This window comes from Serinus canaria, chromosome 7 (assembly GCF_022539315.1).
Source record: "Serinus canaria isolate serCan28SL12 chromosome 7, serCan2020, whole genome shotgun sequence".
NCBI lineage: Eukaryota > Metazoa > Chordata > Aves > Passeriformes > Fringillidae > Serinus > Serinus canaria.
This window is the reverse complement of record NC_066321.1, coordinates 17,841,477-17,856,493: the sequence shown is the minus strand read 5'-3', so window position 1 is coordinate 17,856,493 and position 15,017 is coordinate 17,841,477. Positions and strand designations below refer to the sequence as shown.

The 15,017-nt window shown below is 35.1% G+C and overlaps 1 protein-coding gene across 10 annotated transcripts in view; it reads left to right on the top strand.

Annotated features, from left to right (window-relative positions):
• Positions 1-10,048, top strand: part of LOC103814400 (sodium channel protein type 2 subunit alpha-like) — a 49,964-nt gene extending 39,916 nt beyond the window's left edge. For all 10 annotated transcript variants that reach the window (XM_050976746.1, XM_050976744.1, XM_050976741.1 and 7 more), the window contains exons 21-26: positions 913-1,194; positions 3,520-3,573; positions 4,715-4,852; positions 6,551-6,655; positions 7,742-8,012; positions 8,856-10,048. In XM_050976746.1, the coding sequence (XP_050832703.1) occupies positions 913-1,194; positions 3,520-3,573; positions 4,715-4,852; positions 6,551-6,655; positions 7,742-8,012; positions 8,856-10,048 (2,043 nt within the window). The remainder of the gene's footprint in view (positions 1-912; positions 1,195-3,519; positions 3,574-4,714; positions 4,853-6,550; positions 6,656-7,741; positions 8,013-8,855) is intronic.
• Positions 10,049-15,017: the final 4,969 nt, after the last annotated feature.

Genomic DNA, 15,017 nt, shown 5'->3' with positions numbered 1-15,017 from the left:
TTGTCAGTTGTTCAGGATGGAACACAATTAGCCAGAAAACAAAACAAACCAACAACAGGTGAAAAAGCTGACAAGAGTGACACACCAGAAACTAAAGCTTCACTGTCTCCCTGTCTACCTGCATGGGGGAAAAAATCCCACAGAAAATGCTGTAGTATTAAGGAAAGGTTTTCTGAAACTTTCCTTTAGTTGAATTACAATAACTAAGATAAAATTTTTGTCCAAGGATTTAATCTGGTCTTTTATTACCCCTTGCCCATACACAAAGCTCGAGGGAATTAAACGCAACCAATTAAAAAGCAACAGAAGGATACGTGTAAGAGCAACTATAGTGACCCAGGCAATTTAAAACCAAGACTTAGAACAAATGCTCTTAATAATGATTAAATAAATCCTTAATTTTGTTGCATTCTGTGTGAATAATAAAATACACTGATGCCAAATATATATATATATATATCTTTTCTAAGAAGAAAATAATTATAATGATAGTTTTACATGCAGACATTTTTATTCAGTCTTCCCCATCATCATTCTTTGAGCCTTTCATGGTTTATTTTCTATTTATATATTTTAATTTATATTGCTGGAATTTAACATTTATTTCTCTCTTTTTCTCTAGAGCACACAAACGCTAAGAATTCATCTTGCTACTATCAGGTTTTCTTTTGCTTTTTGATTTTTTTTCAGACTTTTGCATTGTCTTTGTTTCCATCTCATTTTATTTCTTGCTTTTTCCAATATTATTAGCATTTTATTAAACCTTCATTAAAATTTCTCCCACAAATTTTATTGTAATATTTTAACTTTTCATCCCATAATAATACTGCATTGACACTTTTAAAGTATTTTCAAGTATTTTCAATTTTCTTTCCATAAGCTAAGTGGCTATTTTGTCTCATTGTACACTAGGTGGTTGTAAATGCTCTTGTAGGAGCAATCCCATCTATCATGAATGTATTGCTGGTATGTCTTATATTCTGGCTAATCTTCAGCATCATGGGAGTAAATCTTTTTGCTGGAAAATTCTATCACTGTGTCAACACCACAACTGGTGAGATGTTTGATATCAGTGATGTCAACAATTATACTCAGTGTGTGGAACTCATAAAAAGCAATCAAAGTGCCCGATGGAAGAATGTGAAAGTAAACTTTGATAATGTAGGAGCTGGATATCTTGCTCTGCTTCAAGTAGTAAGTAAATGTATATATTTTCTTTTTGCTCTTTTTAAAGGTATCTGGGAAAAATGGGCAAGTTAAGACTGTAAAGTAGAAGAGTAATTTCTCCATAGCAATAATGTACAGCTCACACAACTCTATTACATTGTTTCTTGAAATTTTTCTTTATGATAGTAGAGTAATTTTCCTTTCCAAGACTAGTGAATACAGTCTCAGGATGATGATAATAATAATAATGTGAAAATAGTAAGTGTAGAAATAAAATAATCTCTTTAGTGGTGCACAGTAGAGAACTATCATAGTCCTTAATGCTTATTAAAGAGTCATTATAGTATACTAAATAAATATTATGTTACCTATAAATTTAAATAAGTATTACCCTTGTGAAGAACTGGATGTTATTGCAAAGCATAATTATTCCATTAATTACTACTACTTATACAAAATCTGTAAATTGCATCTCTCCTTCAATTGCTTATCTTATGCACTGTCTTCAGAACTGTCTTTATTCTAGGTACTGAGCGTATTTTATTTGTGTCCAAGAAATAAAGACCTTAGCTCTTTAAAAGTTACTTGCTGAGAATGGAGCTTCTAAAGCTAGGATCTGATTCAACACCAGCAAGAAAGCATGTAATTACATTTAGGTGACTGCACTCTGTAGAATCACTTGTCTATAACTCAACATACAACTTCACTGAATGAAAGGATTTTTACAGCTCTGATATTCAAAGTTATCTAAGAATTATATGTTTGTCCCTTTTGTCTCAGACCAGGTCAGTATTTCTAGATGACCTTAATTCCAAAATTAACTACCTAGATTAAAGTGCTTTGCCTGTAAAGGTAATGTGACTCTCATGTGCTGAGTAGTAGTACTGAATGATGACTGATTCTTTGGCTTCAGATCTCATTGCTACCATTGCCTCTGAAGATGTGTAAGGAAAACTGCTTCTCTTGAAGCTGTGTATAAATGTCATCTGTGTCACACATTCAGACAGTCTAGGTCTTCAAGAACTACTTCACTACTGTGAAACTTTCATTCTTCTTCTCTCTCTCTTTTTTTTTTTTTTTTTTGTTCTGATTTTTCATAATTTTCCTTTTCAAATATTCCTTCTAACCTTTACTTTCCCCACAGAGATTAAGGGATCTTTGAGCATGTTTTGTGTCACATCTTCATTTGATTGCCTCCATTAACCTTATTCCTTCACTCTTCTGTATTTATTGCTCTTATCTAACTCTGAACCTTTCCCAGTATTGCTATGCAAAGTGCACCAAATGGCTGGCATTGCCAACTGAGCCAGAAAGATGTGTGAAGCCTGGCTTGAAGCAAACCTCCTTAGTAACTGGCATTGCACTGCAAGATTCAGAAGGATACCAATGCTTCCAGGGTGCAAGTTTTCTGCTGTGGAAACTGGCAGCTGTACCAAAGTACCAAAGCCACTTCTGGCAAGCACAGATGGAAATATAGTCCTTGGAATGGTTCCTCTCCTGAACCTCCTCAGGAGTGATGGTCTTTGTTCATTTTACAGGCTTTTTAGCTCTTTTACCTTTATTGTGAATAAGCTTGGAAACCCTGGCTAATAGTTGCACACTCACACTTTTATCGAGCATGTCACACCAGCTTTGGTGTTCCTGAGAAAATGGGCATCCTGAATGCATTAAAATAAACTTCTTAGAGTAATGACGGCAGATCTTTTTACTCTTTACTTGAAAAAACGTCCCTAGAGGAGCTCTGCCAAATTTTTAAAGATATCAATTACATCTCTTTCACAGTTCACTTTTTGGTCTTCTGTAAAACAAATCTCTCAGGAAGGAACGTATATTTTTACTTTGAACAGTCTATTCCTTTTACTTATTTGGGTTTAAACATTTCTAAAAATAACAGGTCAGTTTAGACACAAAAAAAAAATCCATTCAGATGCATGTTGGTTTCTGTACAGAAGTTATATTACTGATTCCATCAATTTATGTTGTAAACTTAAGAAAATGGCTGGGGCCATGAGTGATTCTAGTAGATCCTACCCACATATCTCCAGCATTAATGTCTGTCTAAATCTATCATTTTTCATCTGCAAAGTAAACATCTGCAGCTCCAAACATACTGTCAACTTGTTGAGATCTTCAGAGCTGGTTTTAAATATTATTTGAATAACTAAAAAGAAAAGTGTCAAAAAAACTAGAATTACTGGAAAAAATATATATGATGCCTGTTGTTGACAAGTATGGTTCAAAAATTTAGAACTGATTTTATTAAAAGTGGAGATCCAGATAAATAAATCACTTATTTATTGTATGTATTTCAATTTTTTATGGGGAAGATAAACAATTTTGTTTTATTTCTAGGCTACTTTCAAAGGATGGATGGATATTATGTATGCTGCTGTTGATTCACGAGACGTAAGTGTAAATCTTTCAAAGGTCATCTGTTGATTATTTTCTGGTAAAGAGTATAAAGTTTAAACAGCTACACACACAACAAAGAATTATAATCAGCATCAATACATATTTTTTGAATCTCAGAATTTTTACTGGAAAGAATCTCACTTCCTTCTGTTTAGACAAAAAAGCTAAATTAACTTAAGTGGATTTTTTTTTGAAGGATAAAGTTAGTGTAATAGAACAAAGAAGAGGGTTTTGACAAATTATTTTGGTAATCATGAGTATGAATTAATTTAAGAATATATTATGAATTTATTAAATATGGAATACATTAATCATGTTTTATAATTTGGAACTGTGCATTCTGTTGTTTCCTTAGGTTGAGTACCTATGCTACCTAGATATTTTCGTGCAATTAGATTTTTAAGGCTGGATCACCTGTTAAGCTTTCTGGGGATTAGAATTTCACTTTGGCTACAAAACTAATACTCTGTTTAACTTACACAAAAGGTCATGTTAATGATATCCAGAGTAAAATGCCCTGTTTCATTATCTTTAGCATTTCTACACTCAGGCTTGCTGTGCTGCAGAGGTGCAGCTGCTGGGATGTGGCATCCAGAGAAACCAAGACAATAACAAAATCTTCCTTCAAAACTTCCTCAATTTAATGGATTTCACAAAACATATATTCACTAAATATTTGTTGAAAGCAGCTGTTCCTAGCTAGATGTAAGAACGCTCATGCAAGACCAAAAGAGTTCCGGGGAGATTTAGGCAATAGTAAAACTTATTGTTTCTGTTGCATGATAATATACTGAACACAATATAAAATATTTAGATTTCTGCTAATAAAATTTTAAGTATTAATGACTGTTCTACATCCCACATTTCTTCTTCTTCTATATGAGGAACTTTTTATATATGTACATACACAAACATATCTATGGGCACATTTACTTAAAAATTTCATATGAGCAATAACTCTGTCAGTTTCCAGTTCTCCAAATATTGATTGGAATGGACAAGTTGGATCTTTTAATGAATTAGTGCTGTTCATAGCTTTTCTGTCTGATATGGCATATACCTAATTCTAAATTATACTTATTGTTTTTTATATCCAATATTTTCATGGGTAATAATTTTTTTTTATATTTTGTAGGTAAAAGATCAACCTAAGTATGAGGACAACTTGTATATGTATCTCTATTTTGTCATCTTTATCATATTTGGATCATTTTTTACCTTGAACCTTTTCATTGGTGTTATTATAGACAACTTCAACCAACAAAAAAAGAAGATAAGTATTTAAAATATTTCATATTGGTATGAATTACTAGATATAAAGAATTTAAAAGTTATTTCTCTAAGGCTAATAAAAATCAAAAGTAATTTAAAGACTTTAAATAAAGTGTCTCTTAAAAAATAATAAATAATTATATGTACTAAAATCTGTGGATGTGATTCTGAATTTTGCATTTTTAGCATTTGGAGAAGTGAAAAGTTGGTTCACAATAATTTGCAAATTGAGTATACAGTTAAAATGAAGATGTGAAAAGTGAATGTGAATGATTGGTTTGATTAGATGCAATATTATCTGGCATGAAATAATTTCTTTTTCAATTTACTCTAAAGTATTAAGATAAATTAAGGTATATTCATTATAATTATTCTTACAAACTCTTGATGCTTAATGAAGACACAATATGGCATTGTGTTGATACAGCGAATAACGGATCTGCAAACTGATTAAACAATAAGCTAAGAGTAAGTCAAATAGACCTATGTATAAATAGGCTTGTAGATACAAGTAAAAATGTGTACATAAGGGTTTTTTTTCCTGACACTTCCATGAGAATGAGATTAATTCATTAGACACAAACACAATCTATAATTTTTTATCAGTAGTAAAGCAAAGATATACAGGGAATGGTGGTTTCTTTCCATATACTTTTGACATACTTGTATGTTTAAAATAGTTGTATTGATAGTGCATACAGTTCAGTTTTAAAGAACTTTAAAATATAAAAGTACAAATAATCACATTTAAAATATTTTAAAGCCTCACAGTTTTTAGTTTTCAAATGCCAGGGTTATTTTAAATTTTTGTGTGCTGCGAAAAAGCAGTTTCATATGATTTGGTTTTTTTCAATCAACAATTAAAAAACAGCAATACCAGACAGAATCTCTGGTAAAAGAAAACTGTGAACTACAGAAATTTTTCCTTGTGCAAATATTCTTTAGCTTCCTAAACATGCCTGGAGTTACTATGAATTTTGTGATGCTTCAGGCTGTGGTAGCCAATTTAGGAGACGGTGACATTGACATTGTTCTTCCATCTGACTCAGTGCAGATTCATCAATGAGCACAATTTAACCATACTGGAAGTCAGTCAGACAGTTGCACATCTGACTGGCAGAATTTGCATCTGCAAACAAAGGCTGATCTGAGTTTGTCAAGGCTCCTACCAGTAGTGTTTTAATTTGCTATGGCATGACATGAATTACTTTTCTTAATTTTATGTCAAAGTTGGGGATTTTTTTGCTGTTAAAACCCACGGATTAGATACTAATACACTCTCCTAACACAACTTCTGCCTCAAAGTTATGCTTTTTTTAGACTTGTCTAGCTGTAATCCTAAAAATCTATACAGAAGATAGGCCATGTAAGGCACTAGTCACACTCCTATTAACTAAACATATCCTAATCACCAAGTTATGGAACAGCATCAGTATAGCAAGAATGCTTTCAGCCTCAGCAAAAGTGAGCATGAAGACATTGGAAAAACTCACCTGCCAAGCTGACAAGGCACCAGTAATGGGTTTTTCCTGCGTGTTAGGAATGTATATGGGCACCCACCCTAAAAACACCTGAAAAAAACCCTTCCTTTTTATATAAATTAAATATAATTTTAATCTTATATTACAGGGAGACATACCCTAAATAAATGTTTTATGTGTGGACATAATACTAATTAATTTTGATATTGTTTCTTTACTTTGGAGGTCAGGATATATTTATGACAGAAGAACAGAAGAAATATTACAATGCAATGAAAAAATTAGGATCCAAAAAGCCACAGAAACCTATACCGAGGCCAGTGGTATGATTGATTTGATTTTTATACCCCTAATATCAGGAATATAGTCTTGTCCACAAGATAAGGTTAAAAGGTCTGGAAAAAAAACTTTTCCATTTATTTTCTTGTAAAGATAGAAATTGTCCCTTTTTGAATCCATCAGATTAGATCATTAATATTTTGTTTAAAAACATACACACTGAAGTATGAACAAAATTATTTAATAATGTTAAATTTAATAATGATAAATTTCAAAATTCCCTGCCTAAGTCCTGGAAAACCACAATTGTTTGGATCATTTATTGGTTCTTGTTACCAGGGATAAACTTCATTTTCTGTTTTTTCTCCTCACAGAGAATTTGTAGGAAAAGGGGATGCACTGGCCCTTGCTGCTGAAGACAGAAAGGGGCACTGGTAACCTATTGGGAAGGACAGATGCAGAAAATCTTAGTGAATAAAAGAATGTCTTAGGGAGTAAAGCATAGACTAGGATAAGTATGTCTCTAAGATAAGACACTACTCTTGTTATTTACTGAACTCCTACACTGTTTAAAAAAATAAAATACTTGTTGCACCTTATGCACCAAGTGGTTAAAAATAGACTTTCTAAGGAGAGACATATGGCAAAAAACATTGAGCTAAGTACTAAAGAAAAACTAGGATATTACAGTCGTGGTGTGTTTGAGACATGTGTCTTCAGCAGCCCAATGATCTCACCAAGCACAATTAGTTTAAGGAAGAAAGAGGGTTATCATTCTAAAACCATCTGAGAATAAAGATAAGAAAATTAGCTCTTATTCGGCTCTTATTCGGTACTCTTGCTGGCTATCAATTTACACCACCCATTTACCCCAATAATATTAACTGCCATTGTTATTACTCTTATTATTGCAGCCTTTTCCTTCTTGCCTCTTCAGCCAACAGTGGTGAACTTCTTGATTCACTCCAGCAAGATGAGCTATAAACCAGCATGTGTTGGGCTTATTGCCTCTATTGTGAATGAGTCTTGCTTTGCACTCCTAAATCTTGAAGGGAGTTGTTTTCTCATTTGGCATTTTAAAAGAAAATTATTCTCACTATATAAACTGTATTCCATCTTTCTGTTTGCAGAACAAATTCCAAGGCATGATCTTTGATTTTGTAACCAAACAAGTATTTGACATCAGCATCATGATACTCATCTGCCTTAACATGGTCACAATGATGGTAGAAACAGATGATCAGAGTAAAGAAATGGAAACAATTTTATCCCGGATTAACCTGGTGTTCATTGTCCTTTTCACTGGGGAATTTGTCCTGAAATTGATTTCACTTCGCCATTACTACTTCACTATAGGCTGGAATATTTTTGATTTTGTGGTTGTGATTCTCTCCATAGTAGGTAAGAGCAACTCATTTTCAAGAAAGAATTACTGGAAGAAATAGGAAACATTAGTTTCAAGTATGTTAATACTGATTGTAGAATTCCTTTTTTCCTATGACTTACATGTTGATTCAGATCTTCATATTATCTACCATACAATATATGTAATGTTGCATATAAGATTTTTATCTCTCCCATTAGATTCACAGTCATTTTCCATATCAAAAGACATAATGGAACTATTTGGCACATTAGATTAATGTGTACAAATATAAAAAGGAATGTTCAGTGGTATATGCAAACTAACTACAGATTTACTTTCAATACTAAAACTGAAAATTATGTGAAATGGGTGAGATTTTTTTTACTTTTGCTAACTAAGATTTGTCAGTTAAAATCTAGTGACTGTCCAAAGTGCAAATGAGTGACAATTCTGAGAAAGATTGTGCTGATAAAATGTAGATCTGTTAAAGAAATCTCTGACTTGCAGAAATTAGGCCAATATCATCCTTTGTAAAGAAAGTGCTTATAGGCTCAGCTTCAACAATTAGCTGTATCTAAGACATAAACATCACTTTCCAAATCATTTTAAGAACTACTGAAAGCTTAGACAGGGACTACCTACTTGCTATAATCAGTATTTATTTTACTTATTTACCTTCTCTGGGATAGTATTTCAGCATAACAAGAGATGCTTTCACCTTATTAAAAGCTTTCAGTAAAAGGTAGTAACTTGTGTAAATTTTTCCTATAGCATAGAATCCCTACACTGATTATACTGGAGATAGCAATAACTCAATTTTTCTATAGGTAATTAATTCATTTAAAATTTTATTTTAATTATTCACTTCTTTTTCCTAGGTATGTTTTTGGCTGAGATGATTGAGAAGTACTTTGTATCTCCCACACTGTTCAGAGTCATCCGACTTGCCAGAATCGGTCGAATCCTGCGCCTCATTAAAGGCGCTAAGGGAATCCGCACTCTGCTCTTTGCTTTGATGATGTCCCTTCCTGCTTTGTTCAACATTGGGCTGCTGCTCTTCCTGGTCATGTTCATCTATGCCATCTTTGGCATGTCCAACTTTGCCTATGTCAAGAGGGAAGTTGGGATAGATGACATGTTCAACTTTGAAACGTTTGGCAACAGCATGATCTGCCTGTTCCAGATCACCACGTCCGCCGGCTGGGATGGTTTGCTTGCCCCGATTCTCAACAGTGGGGAGCCAGACTGTGACCCCCATAAAGATCACCCAGGGAGCTCTGTGAAAGGTGACTGTGGCAACCCTTCTGTTGGGATTTTCTTCTTTGTCAGCTACATTATCATATCCTTTCTGGTAGTGGTGAACATGTACATTGCTGTGATTTTGGAGAACTTCAGTGTTGCTACTGAAGAAAGCGCCGAACCCTTGAGCGAGGATGACTTTGAGATGTTCTATGAAGTCTGGGAGAAGTTTGATCCTGATGCAACACAATTCATAGAATATAGCAAATTATCAGATTTTGCAGCTTCATTAGATCCACCTCTTCTCATAGCAAAACCCAACAAAGTCCAGCTTATTGCAATGGATCTGCCCATGGTGAGTGGTGACAGAATTCACTGCCTTGACATCTTGTTTGCTTTCACAAAGCGTGTTTTGGGAGAAAGTGGGGAGATGGACGCCCTCAGAATACAGATGGAAGATCGGTTTATGGCAGCCAATCCTTCTAAAGTCTCCTATGAACCAATTACAACCACACTGAAACGAAAGCAGGAGGAAGTGTCTGCTGTCATCATTCAGCGTGCTTATAGACGTCACCTTTTAAAGGTAAAAGTTAAACAGGTGTCTAGTATATATAATAGAAATAAGAACAAAGAAGGAGATGGACACATTATAAAAGAGATAATTATTGATAAACTAAAAGGAAACTCCACCCCAGAAAAAACAGATGAGAGCTCTTCTACAACTTCCCCACCCTCTTATGACAGTGTAACAAAGCCAGACAAAGAAAAATATGAAAAAGATAAAGCAGAAAAGAACTACAAAGGTAAAGACATCAGGGAAAGTAAAAAATAATGATCTAAGAAATCTGTTAATGAGACAACTTGTTTACAGTCTTTGAGAATGAATCATCAACTGGACTCCTGCAGGAGATTTATGCCAAACTGACAGTTTTTACACATATGTGTGTGTGTGCGTGTGCGCGCGCGTGTGTGCATATATATACATTATATATATATATACTTAAGGTCAGTGCCTATAACAAAACAGTGAACCTCCATCATAGACTGTGACTCTGTTAACCAGGGTAAAAAACTTGACAAGAGGTTACTGTTTTCACTACAGCTGACACTGCTAAGAATAAGGGAAAAGGTGGCTCCATAGAGAAGATGGAGCATGAAATGAGTGCAAAAAGATACTTTATTTCCACAACATGTAGAACAGTAATTCTCTTCACTGTTTGTAATGCAACTGCCACATTTGTCATATTTTTACAAAAACTGTATTAGTGTATTTATCATTTTTTAATTCACAGGTTGTTTACTATTACATGTGACTATTTTTGTAATAGGTTTTATGTTGGGGAAAGAGGTATGAGGACCAGGAGTTCTACTCTCAGATTCTCTATAATGTACAGATAGGAGTGATTTGCATAGACATGCTGCACTTGTCAATCATGCATAAATAAAAATACGACGTTGCACAAAGCTGAAGATTTTAAGAACTTCCATGTTTCAGGGTTGCTCTTAAATTTGAAGTATTCTAACTACTTGTATGGCTGCATCCAGACTATGTGCATCCAAATTAATGTGCCTGGAGAGTCTCCTCTAATTTACAGGAATCTGCAATGACTTATTTTTATGTGAATGACTAAACATGAATAAGTTCTTGTTTATGTTAAAATATTTACAGTTCAAAAAATATTGTGCGGTTTCTGCACTGGAAAAATAGCTTCACCAAAATATATCTGGGAGTCCTTTTGTTTTGTTTTGGCTTTGACAGCTCTTTTTTTTCCTGGGCTATTCTTGGGTTACTGTCTTCTCTCATTATCTCCAACATCCAGTGAATCCATTAAATACCCTTTTCCATGTAAATATTAACAGTATACTGTTGTGCATATTTGAACATAGAATTAAATGGCTTTGCTGCATTGAATTGCATCAGATATGTACCACAGTATGGTTAATTTGCAAGAGCTCAACAGGACATGTATTCTGTGTCATGGATAGGAGAGCATCACTGATGCATGTCAATGCTGTTGCTGCTGTACCTTGCTCCTTCACTGTCCACAGTCTCCACCATAGGAAGCCATGTGTCAGTGATGAAGTGAATCAAGTTGTCCAATCAGACCTCATTCTTTCAAATCATTAAGCAATAGTTTGCAGCTATTTATGAGCTTTTTTAGTTTTGCATTTTAAATTTGAAGTGGCTGCTATGTTGTGTAGAATCAGACTGTACAGGCCATATTGCAAACTGTTAAACCTGTTGACAATGTGGTTAACATATATAAATAATGTAAAGAAATACCATTTGGCAACAGTTCTGTATATAAGAAAAGTGTCTTCAAGTTTAGATCACTGTTTCTTATATTTCTTTCCTCATTCACTTGGCTTATTTTCTAACCACAGTAATTCCAAACAGGCATCATCACACTATGGGGGAAAAAAAGTGAGTATTTGTAGACTATCTTGTTTTAATAATATATTTGCATATATTCCAATGTGAAGTAAATTGTGTAAATCTGGAACCCAGCTTGTTTCCAAATAGTTACAGGACATAGCAAGGAAAGCATTAGGGGAATGTGCGAATTTCTAGCACTATTTGCATCAGAAGTTCCAAGATAGTCTCATAGTTGATTATATCCTTGCTATCTTACAGTGTCTGTTTACATAGTCTACTCTTATTATTTTTTGAATCACATTTCACTAGGCTTGTACAAATAAAATATCTCCCAAGAAAAAAATGGCACATTTGTATAATCGAGGACATCAGGACATTTTGTGTTTCATACACAAGCTAACATTAAATGTAGAATCTTTCTTTTACAAATGCTTTTGACTTGTAATGTGTTGGTGAAATGCATGCAAGAAATTGTTATTATCACAAACAACGCAAACAATATTACATATGAGCCAAAAAAATAAAGATTTCTTTTTTTTTTAATTATGTTTATTTTGTTTTGTTTCTGACCTTCTGTTGGTTAAAGCAAGACAAAAACTGACTTTGTTATGAATAAGAATTGCTTTCTTTTTCCCTAGAGCTAAACACCTTATTCTTCATATTTTAACTTCTATGTAAAATAATTACCAAAAAAATCTGAGAACTTTGATCAAACTGCATTTCTTTTTACTTCTTTGTTATCAGCATATTGTCTGGGAATAAAACAGGACACCTACACAATTCTACCCCAAAATGTCTCTCAACCCTCAAAAGCCCTTCTCAACCATAAAAACACTGCTCACTACTGCTACCAAAGCTGCCCATGTTTTATGAGTTGTAAATATGCAAACAAACTTTCCAATGAAGTTTTTTTGTTTGGTCCCGTTTAACATTTAGCCAAGGGACTCTTTGCAAACAGATAAAAGTTGTTTTTAGTTGACTAGTGATTCTTTTTTATTTCAGTAATTCTCAAAACTAATAAACGCCATCTCATCTGATTTCACAAGTAAGGGACACCACTCATGCTGAGCTGTGACAAGTAGTGTTCATAACCAAAGTATCTGGATGTTAAAGGATAACACAGTTTGACAATATGGATGTCATCAAGCTGTTCAAGGGCAGAAAGATTTAGGACATTGAAATACCACATTATCATATTAGCTAATTTAAAATTTATTATTATACTTCAAAATTAACAGTAAGTAGAATATTCCTGGAGTTTTCTCACTGGCATGCTTTCAGTGTTCCTTATTCTGTAGATATTATACCATATTGAACATATTTTGGCTAAATATTAAATTTCTCATGAAATACCACGAAATAACTGATGGAACATTGTAACACTAAAGTCTCTCAAAATATCTAATTCACTGAGCATCAGCAGTTGCTGCAGCTGTCTCTGAGTTGGACGAGCATGCAATAAGGAAGCCATACTTCACTGGTTCACAGAAAATGCTGAGTTGAAAGAAACCCACAAGGATCACTGAGTCCAACTCTTGCCCAAAAGCACTGTCCAAATCTTTATGAACTTGGTGCTGTGACCACTTTCCTGATGAACTATTCCAGTGCCCAACACCCTCTGAGTGAAGAGCCTTTTTCTAATATCCAACCTAAACCTCCCCTTAGACAACTTCAGGCCATTCCTTCAGGTCCTGTCACCAGTCACAACAGGGAAGAGATCAGTGCTGCTACTCCTCTTCCCCTCACAAGGAAGTTCTAACTGCAGTGAGGTCTCCCCTCAGTCTCCCCCAGCCCTAACCAAGTGCCCTCAGTCATGCCTCATATGGCTTCTCCTCAAGGCCCTTCACCATCTTCATTGCACCCCTTTGGACACTTTCCAATAGCACCAGATCTTTCTTATATTGCAGTGACCAAAACTGCACATAATATTCAAAGTGAGGCCGCCCCAGTGCAGAGCAGAGCAGAGTGGGACAATTCCTTCCTTGCCCAGCTAGCGATGCTGTGCCTGATGCCCCCAGGACACACCTGACCCTCCTGGCTGCCAGGGCACTGATGATTCACCAGTGACCAGGATCCCCAGGTCCCTCTCTGTGGCACTGCTCTCCAGCACCTCATTCCCCAGTCTGTTTGTACATTCAGGGTTGTCCAATCTCAGGTGCAGAATCCAGTACTTTTGCTTGCCGAACTTTATACAGTTGGTGATTGTCCAGTCCTCTAATTTGTATCTCTGCAGGGTCTTCCTGCCTTCAAGAGAGTCAAGAGGTCCTCCCAGTTTTGAATAATCTGTGAACTTGCTTAATATCTCTGGCAGTTCTGTGTCCAAGTCCTTCATGAAGATGTTGAAGAGAACAGGGCCTAAGATGGAGCCCTGTGAAACCCCACTACTGACAGATCACCAACCTTATGTCATCTCATTCATTACAATGCCTTGCACCCAATGTGTGAGTCAGGCCTGAGATCACATGGTGTGCTTATCCAGCTCTGTGCTTATATGCATGGCTTTCCTTACACCAGAAAAATGCCTTATTAAGAACATGCAGAATTGTTTATTCATACCCTTATGAGCATACCCATCCTGGAGATTGCCTCTGGCCCTCTTAGAATACAGGGTTGAAGCTCAAGACATGGCCTTCCCTAGGTGTCTGGTCATACTTACAAGCACCTGGCCAGCAAGCCTAAATGAGAGAATCCTCTAAATTGTTTTGATGTCAATATGTACATCCTTGAAGTCAAAGTTATGTACATTATTTATTCCACTGCTCCTCTGACTAACTCATCTACCCTTAAAAATTATTCAATTTACTTCCAGAGACTTTTGGAACTCTTCTGCTTCTATGGTTCCTAACTTCAATCTAACAATTTCATTTTACTGTTATCTTTTCATATTACCTGTTCAAACCAGCATCTAAAATCTGCAGAATTTTTGCTCTGTGAACAGGATGACAAGTGTTCTGATGAGGAATGAAAGTTCATAATTCATTTTCAGGAACCTGGAGTCTCCTACAATACTCTGTAAAACTGAAGTTATTGCATCTATTTACTACCAAGCACTGTATGTGCAAAAACACTGGCAATGCTTTTGGTGTGGACTAGCAGAAATGGCTGAGGGTCCTGGTCCAACCTGGTCTGTAAATAGGCTCACTTTGAGGATATGTATGTTCTCCTAATTACCCTTCGCTGCTTCCATGAACAACTTCTTCCCTCCTACCTATTCCTTGTCACACAGAAATGAGTTGAATTTGTAGAGCTCAAACCTCACATTACTCCTGTGCTTCCAATGCATTTGAATGGAAATGACGCTTAAAAGAACTCTCCACATGCTACTAGGCAAGCCAGCAGTGACAGCTGTTCCAGCTGAGCATAGTTTCATATTTCTACCATATTGTACTTGAAGTCCTTCCCTACTGTTAATCCTTCTTTGTTT